General features: G+C 35.7%; 1 protein-coding gene across 1 annotated transcript; it reads right to left on the reverse strand.

Annotated features, from left to right (window-relative positions):
• Positions 1 to 757: 757 nt before the first annotated feature.
• LOC142173790 (uncharacterized) lies at positions 758 to 1,440 on the reverse strand. The gene is made up of 3 exons (XM_075239443.1): positions 1,239 to 1,440; positions 1,108 to 1,132; positions 758 to 1,001 (listed from the first exon to the last, which is right to left on the reverse strand). Exons 1-3 carry the CDS (start codon positions 1,438 to 1,440, stop codon positions 758 to 760), a joined length of 471 nt encoding a protein of 156 aa, XP_075095544.1.
• Between the last annotated feature and the right edge of the window lie 7,825 nt (positions 1,441 to 9,265).

A 9,265-nucleotide genomic window follows, 5' to 3' on the forward strand; every position in this document is an offset into this window, starting at 1 on the left:
TCCAGTTAACTATTCATTTGCCTCGTCAATGTTATCCAACAAATTTGGATCAATGGTATCGAGAGCTTTATAATGACACCTCAATGTTCTATTGTATTTAATATACACTAGATCATTGATATGCGATAGCTCAAGCCTATTCCTTTTCTTGGAGTGAATCTGCGCATAAGTTGTTTAGATTAATTAATAGATACTAATAATAGTATAATATATAATATATTAATATAATAAATCTACTTCTTACCAATTTCTCTCACATTCAGATGCACTACAAGTTAGGCTTAGTATTTTGACGGCAAACTTTTGCAAGTTTGGAGTGTGATAACCAAATTGCATCCACCATTCAACTGTAGAAAATTATTTTAAAAGTTAATAAGTATAAATAAATCAAATAAATTAAGTTAAAGCTATAAAGATATCTATATTAAAGTTAGTTACCTGGCGACCTTATGTCTCTAGCTCTAATGGCCGACTGTAAACCAACTAGGCCATCTGCTTGTGAGTACCTACCAAACTCCTCCCCTATTTGATCTACCATCGCTGCATCGGGGACCAACTTCTCAAGACATTTATGGTATCCAACCCACACTTACGAATCCAAAGTGCCATCTCTACTATTCTTGTAAAATAATCCCGGGTTCAGAATATGGCATGTTGCATGCAAAGGCCGATGAAGTTAATTCGACCACCTGCTATCAATAATCTAAAAAACTTTCTCATATTTCCTAACATCTCCCTCAAAAAATGCTTCAATAGTTTATTTGGCTCTATCCATAACTTCATAAAGATAGTCCATTGGTGGTTTTCTCTCCCCATCCACCATACGAAGCACCCTAATCAAAGGACCATCAACTTTAAGAACCCGAACGACGTCATTCCAGAATGATGGAGAAATAAGAATTTTAGCATTTTCTTTCCCCGCAGCTTCCTTTGCATATCTATTATCTTTCCATTCATTTGAAAGAACTAGCTTTCTCAAGTTTTTCTTTTGCAAGTAAAAACTATGCAAAGTCAAGAAAGCCGTTGCAAATCTAGTCTTTGCCGGTCTCACCAAATTTCTTTCATTTGTGAATTTCCTCATCAAATTCAACAACAATGGCCTCTGACTGATGTAAGAATATATCTTGACGACCTTAGTGAAAACAGTAAAAGTAACAATAACAATTTTATAGTTAATACTTAATAGGACATAAGTATAAATAAAGCTAAAGCTTTAAATATAACTATATTAAAGTTACCTGAAGCTAATGGGTTTTCCTTGAATATGTCACCAAATATCAAATTGATACAATGGGCAGCACATGGAGTCCAATAAATGTATGGATGCATAGCTTCCATCATCTTACCCGCACTAACATTCTCACTAGCAATATCGGTAACCACTTGTACAATATTTTTCTTTCCAATTTTATCAATAGTCTTTCTAAACAAGCTGTACATTTTGTTTCCATCCGTAGAAGAGTTGCTAGTATCGTAAGATTAAAGAAAAATACTCCCTCTTGGAAAATTCACCAACACATTTATGACCATTTTTTCATTCCGTGCTATCCATTTATCCATCATAATGGAACATCCAAACTTGTTCCATTCCACTATATGCTCCTCAATAATTTTGCTTATCTTTTTCACCTCTTTTTTAAGATGGGTACTCTAACTTCATGATAGCTCGGAGACTTCATTCTTGGGACATAGTGTCCTATGGCCTCAATGAATTTATCAAAAGTTTTGTAGTTAACACAATTGAAAGGAAGCCCAACATCGTACATCCATGTCGCAAAGGCACTTACGGCGTGATCCCTCAAAAGTTTCTTGGCTTCTAAACCTGAACTAGAATCACCTTTTTCCTTTTCTTGTTGTTTTGCCGAGAAATAAAGATTGAGAGGACCTTTTTGTCACCGAACGCGCTGTGGATGACCCACTAGAACTATTTAAAGATGTCTTTTGAGTTTTCTTTTTTGGGGGGGGGGGGGAGGGGGTCCCATGATGCTTCATAACTCATTTGAGTTCTTGTCATATTTTTCTTCTCAACAAATGCTTTTACTTTCTCCCTGAACTCATGCGACAAAGAGGACATCGTAATACATTTTTAAATCCACCTATCAAATGTTACTTGTGACGAGTTATTCCACCATGGTATATTTTTTCACAAAACACACCTTAATTGCGGATTTTTATGATCCTTGTATAGCATAATTCCAAGTTATATAATTTCTTTTATTACTATCGGATGACGCCATTTCAATGATATTTTATAGAAAAAAATTTATCAATATTCAATTAATTCTACTCTATAAGACTATAAGTCTATAACTGAAAAAACAGAGCAAAAAAAGAGACTCTACTACCTCTACCCCTGTATCATGATTAAAGAAACATAGCCAAAAAAATAAGAGAAGAAGAAAGAGTAAGGGAAGAAAGAAAGAAAGAAAGAAAGCAATAGCCTATGCGTTGCCTCTGTTGCTTGCTCGAAAAATAGAGCACAAAAAAAAAGACAAGAAGAAGAAAAAGGAAGAAAGAAAAAAGAAAGAAGACTGATCACCGAAGAAAGAAGAAAGAAGAAGAAAAAAGAAAGAAGACAACAATGGTCAAAGAAAAAAAATGCACCTGGGTTACTGTCTGTCACGACCCAAAATCCACTATAGGTTATGATGTCGCCCAACATCGCCGTTAAGCAAGCCAACGATGAACTACCAACTTAATTATGCATTTTATTATTTTCGAAATCGTGAATTTTATTAGATAGAGAAATCAACGCATTAAAATCATGAAAACTTATAATTTAAATAGAATAGATTTATGCGTGTAAATGCTAAGCTAAACCACAAACAACTTCCACTTCAATTTTGTAGTTTTGTATTTGTTTCTCCTTCTTTTGCTCTTTCGATTGGTTTCAACCCACATGGAAATTTTTTGGTTGAGATCAATGGCTTCTTGATCTCAGCCCGTTGATGGTACTGGTATGGGTATTAAGCCTAATTTAAAAGAAATTATTTTTTGGGTACAGTGTTATATTGCTTACTCAAATTTCATGGGTTCTATTCATACTTCTTTTCTACATCTTTATTTCCCTCCGCGCTTTTTCTAAATTCTCCATACCTTCTAAATTTTGCAATGTTATGGCTGATTTTCCTCATCGTTTTTCCCCTTCTTCTAATTTTTGCCCTATCTTCTTTTGGGATTTGTTGATGAAGTTTAATTTTGCAACTCCATGGTTGGTATGTGTTAAATCGAGCGATAAAAATACATTTATAAGCTCAACACACGCTCAATTTTGGATTATTTTTGGTTTTCTCAATTGTTCGCCATGAGACAAAACTTCTTATGCTGGATTTGAGAGAGGGGCCAACTAATAAACTTGAATTTAAGAAAAGCTATAGTTTCGACGTGTTAGCTTAAAGTCTTTACAATTTTATTTGAGGATGTTTGAGACTTTTCACAATGCTTAATTGAGACGCTGTTAAACCTTGGAACGTGAAAAATAATTTGAAGATGAATAGTTACGTATCAGAATAAGGAGGCTCCAGTGTTTTGGATAGCGTGAGGCGATAAATAGCGACGAGGTCCCGCTTTACTGAGGCGAGAGGCAAGCAACGAAGCGCTCGCCTTTTTGATGTGAAGCGATAATTTATACAAAAAAATAAAATATTATATATATAACTAAAAACTCAATAGTAATAATATATTAATAAATATATCAATTCAAAAATTAAAAACTCAATAGATAGTCATAGTAGATTCATAAACTAAAAGTCTAAAACAAGCAACATCTATTATTCTTCAAGATTTTTAAATTCTTGAACTTCAAGAATGTTAGCATTATATTGGCTATCATCTTCTTCATCCTCGGAGTCTTCATCAATTAGGTACCGGCTTGAACTTGCTACTCCCTTTCCCTTGTAATTTGAACTTGAAGTACTCCCTCTAAGATCATATATATTCTCCTCAACTCTAGCTGCCATAGAAATAGTACCCCAATAAAGATCATCTCCTACATACACTTGTTCATCTTCATGATTTTGGGGGGCTCTAGTTAACCATTCATTTGACTCATCAATGTTATCTAACAAAATTAGATCAATGGTATCGCGAGCTTCATAATGATGCCTCAATGTTCTATTGTATTTAATATACACTAGATCATTGAGACGCGATAGCTCAAGCCTATTCCTTTTCTTGGAGTGAATCTGCGCATAAGTTGTTTAGATTAATTAATAGATACTAATAATAATACAATATATAATATATTAATATAATAAATCTACTTCTTACATGCTCAAATACGCTCCAATTTCTCTCGCATCCAGATGCACTACAAGTTAAGCTTCGTACTTTGACGACAAACTTTTGCAAGTTTGGAGTTTGATGACCAAATTGCATCCACCATTCAATTATAGAAAAATATTTTAAAATTTAATAAGTATAAATAAATCAAATAAATTAAGTTAAAGCTATAAGGATATCTATATTAAAGTTAGTTACATGGCGACCTAATGTCTCTGGCTCTGTAAACCAACTAGGCCATCTGCTTGTGAGTACCTACCAAATTCCTCCCCTATTTGATCTACCATCGTTGCATCAGGGACCAACTTCTCAAGACATTTATGGAAGGAATACACACATTTGAATCCAAAGTGCCATCTCTACTATTCTTGTAAAATAATCTCGGGTTCAGAATATGGCCTGCTGCATGCAAAGGTCGATAGAGTTAATTCGATCACCTGCTATACTTAATCTAAAAGACTTTCTCATATTTCCTAACATCTCCCTCAAATGACGCTTCAATAGTTTCTTTGGCTCTATACATAACTTCATAAAGATAGTTCATTGGTAGTTTTCTCTCCCCATCCACCATACGAAGCACCCTAATCAAAGGACCATCAACTTTAAGTGCCCGAAAGACGTCATTCCAGAATGATGGAGAAATAATAATTTTGGCATTTTCTTTCCCCGTAGCTTTGCCGGTCTAGTCTTTGCCGGTCTCACCAAATTTCTTTCATTTGTGAATTTCCTCATCAAATTCAACAACAATGGCCTCTGACTGATGTAAGAATATATCTTGACGACCTTAGTGAAAACAGTAAAAGTAACAATAACAATTTTATAGTTAATACTTAATAGGACATAAGTATAAATAAAGCTAAAGCTTTAAATATAACTATATTAAAGTTACCTGAAGCTAATGGGTTTTCCTTGAATATGTCACCAAATATCAAATTGATACAATGGGCAGCACATGGAGTCCAATAAATGTATGGATGCATAGCTTCCATCATCTTACCCGCACTAACATTCTCACTAGCAATATCGGTAACCACTTGTACAATATTTTTCTTTCCAATTTTATCAATAGTCTTTCTAAACAAGCTGTACATTTTGCTTTCATCCGTAGAAGAGTTGCTAGCATCGTAAGATTCAAGAAAAATACTCCCTCTTGGAGAATTCACCAACACATTTATGACCATTTTCCCATTTCGTGCTGTCCATTCAAACTTGTTCCATTCCACTCTATGCTCCTCAATAATTTTGCTTATCTTCTTCCCCTCTTTTAAAAGATGAGTATTCTAACTTCATGATAGTTAGGAGGCTTCATTCCTGGGACATATTGTCCTACGGTCTCAATGAATTTATCAAAAGTTTTGTAGTTAACACAATTGAAAGGAAGCCCTGCATCATACATCCATGTCGCAAAGGCACTTACGGCGCAATCCCTCAAAATCTTCTTGACTTCTAAACCTAAACTAGAATCACCTTTTCCCTTTTCTTGTTGTTTTGTCGAGAAATAAAGATTGAGTGGACCTTTTGTCACCGAACGCGCCGTGGATGACCCCTAGAACTATTTGAAGATATCTTTTGAGTTTTTATTTTTGGGGGGGGGGGGAGGTCCCATTTTATCATCTTCATCAATTTCATTATTGTAACGACCCGGCCAGTCGTTTTGAGTATTACAATCTCGTTTCCCCATTTACTTCTCAAATTGTACTTTACAGTTATTGTGTAAATTGCCAGGGTAATAGGTTCGGGTCCAGTCATACCAAAACTATCTGACTGTACACATACCAAAAGATAAGTAACTCCGGGAGTAAGTAGAGTGACTCCAACAGTTGGTGGATTGCCTAATGATGTGGCTCAAATGTTGATCTATCGGTATATGCATAACATGAAATGCAGCGCCCTGAAAGGGATGTGAGTACGATATGTACAAAATATGTAGGGTGGAACACATATGTGAAGCATACTGAAGTATTATTGTAAGCTAGAAATCTCAATAAAAGCTGTAAGCTAAACAATAGTCTATTTACCAACTGGTCTGGAATTGAACTGAAGGTGCTAAACTGTGCTGAAACTGAACTACTATCTGAACAGGTACATGTCAGGTGAAATGGGCAATGTCCCCCAAATAAGGTAACGGTAAAACTGAACTAGTCTCATGTATAGTAATGCAATGCAAACTGTTTCTATATAAGAGAACATAACATGCCTGACTAGTATTATGGGCCATACCCCCTGCAGTAGATAAATATATAATCAACAGGCCCAACTGGTGTTATGAGCTATACCCCCAGCATATAATCAATAGGCCTCATTGGCGTTATGGGCTATCTCCCCCTATCATTTAATCTATAGGTCTCGCTGGTGTTATGGGCTATATCCCCCCAGCATAATCAATGTAAGCATGTTTGAGACATAAGACATGTGGCAACATCATATGGACTCAAGAGATCGTGATGGAATCCATAAACAGAATCACAAACGTAATCTGACGCTCGTCATCCATAGGATGGACGGAGGAGCCTATCCCAATTTTAGGGAGAAATTGAGTAAGTACATGAGATACAAAGATTAATTAACTCATTATGAGCCCTCAATAATTAATTTAGAACCAAGGAACTCAAGATTTGTCCATCTCTTCAAATTTCAAAAATTTTCGGCAGAGTTTCCCCTAAAACATGATGATCCCCAAAAATAGCATAAAGCACCATAATATACACGGGAATAAATACCTAGCCAAGACGATAACATCAAACTGAAGGAGATCTAGTTATCCACAATAGTGTCAAACGATCGCCAAAACGGAATTGTGAATGTAATGTCGACTCATAGTGGCTAACTTGTGATATGAAAGTCTAACTCATGTAATCTTATGTAAGCATAAACACATGATAATTAAGCTTATGAAATATTAATTGAATCTATTAGGATCATATGATTTTATGTATACATGAAACATCAAAGAAGGGAACAAACGAAAGTCCAGATGGCATAGGCTAAATGGGCAATTTTCCCTTTTGCTGTTGTTATGTTTTGAAGTTACTGCCTAAACTATTTCCTTCCATAATTCACATATGTAATTGAATCACATACAATTATACAATATATTCTGATATTTCCCTTGAACAACCCTAAAAGATCAAGAAAAAAGGCTAGAACATAGCTAAACCAGATCATGCCGAAAACGAAAAGAAAACCCTACATACCTCTTGTGTTCTTGCTTACAAACCTTATTCCCTTTGATTCACACCCTTAATTATGCCTGTATAACTAAAATAAAGTGGTGAAAATATTCCCTAACCATGAAGCTCTTACCAAAACCCGAGTTATAACGAGAAAGGGGGTTGGCAAAGTATTGCCTATGTCGTAAGGATCGCGTTGATGTGTTCACATCTTGATTTTGAATTGCTGATGATGGAATTGCTTCAAAACCCTAAGGATGCTTTTAGGATATCTATAGACTTTTTAGGTCTGATTTGGGTCTATATGAGCCTCAGAGATGAAGGCTACAACTTTATGTATCAAGATAAACTTCAATTGACCTTGTGGGTCCCAAATGGAGCTGCTTGCGCAGTCTCGCGAAAACGCGAATATTCAAATTGGTGTGTAGATCACTGTCACTCCCCGACCTTAAGGAGCGCGACCGGCACTCAACCAAGATACCCTGGTTAAGCAGGCCTAAGAGATGCCTTCTACCCAACCTTGCCCATTAAAAATATAAGAATCAGTATAAGTGATAGACAAAAGAAGAGTCAAGTGTTCCATATTCTTTTTCCATTACTCAAAGGATATTCATTTACGATTTTCAAAATATTACAAGTTTATAGATATGATGAAAAACATATTGGCAAAAATACCAATACTTCTAGTTCAATTCCCAACATCAAACACCACCCACACTATGTTTACGGAGCCTCTAAGTACAACATAAGAGTATAATGGAAGTACCGGTGACAAGACCCCGACTACACCTCAAAGCAAAAAATACAACGTCAAATGACATAAAGCCTTGAACAGAGTAGGGCTCACCAAAACTTGCAGAGTAGAGAGTAACTGCTAATGAGGATCAAGACCGCCCGCTGATGAACTACCTGCATCCATTGAAGATGTAGTGCCCCCGACAAAAGGTAAGTTAGTACATATGGAATAGTACTAGTATGTAAAGCTAAATGTCCTCTTACAAAATAGAATGCCAATAAAAGAAGGGGAAACACCATGGAAGCAACAAGTAACAATCAATGATATCCAAATGCCAAGTTAAAACATAACAATTTTCATAATACGAAAATAATATACATTTTTGGTTGAGAGAAAATTAGCACCGATATACCATCGTGTTTTTAGCACGGAGTCCGATCACGCCCGATCGGCTAGGCCATCTCCCCATGGACAATGTGGTTTGACATGTGATGCGAAAAAAGTTATTACCAAGAGTAGTACCACCATGTGCGCAACATGGCGTCCGATCTCAACCTGATCGTCTAGGCCCTTCCTACATATGCCGTGTGGGTTGACTTTCCAATTCACAGCTAATATCAATCTCATCCCAAATAAGGGTAATAATCACAATCCACCACAATCCACCCGTACACCGGCTCATATAGTTTCGGGTGTGGGCCTTATGACCCACCCTTCCTCTGTTTGCTAATGATACTACCAAAAAGTTTTTTTTTTGTTTATTCACACAAGGTAACATAAATACAAATGTATTCACCTCATCATCTTTCACATTATATAAATCTTCATTAGTATTTTCAACCACTCACAACAATAGTATTTCCTTGGCTATTTTGGCCATTCACAAGTTTCTTTATTCATGGCACAATGTCTGTATTTCAAGTTTCACACTTCCATTTCTTTCCTCTCATGTATCATCATCATAAATATCAACATATATAATATTTCAGAAATCACAACTTTAAGTTCTTTAGAAATGAAGACTTTAAACACAATAGATTTTTCCCCATGAAATAGAGTAAAATTATTGGCAATCGAA

The sequence above is a fragment of the Nicotiana tabacum genome, chromosome 19 (assembly GCF_000715075.1).
Source record: "Nicotiana tabacum cultivar K326 chromosome 19, ASM71507v2, whole genome shotgun sequence".
In the NCBI taxonomy this organism is placed as follows: Eukaryota; Viridiplantae; Streptophyta; class Magnoliopsida; order Solanales; family Solanaceae; genus Nicotiana; species Nicotiana tabacum.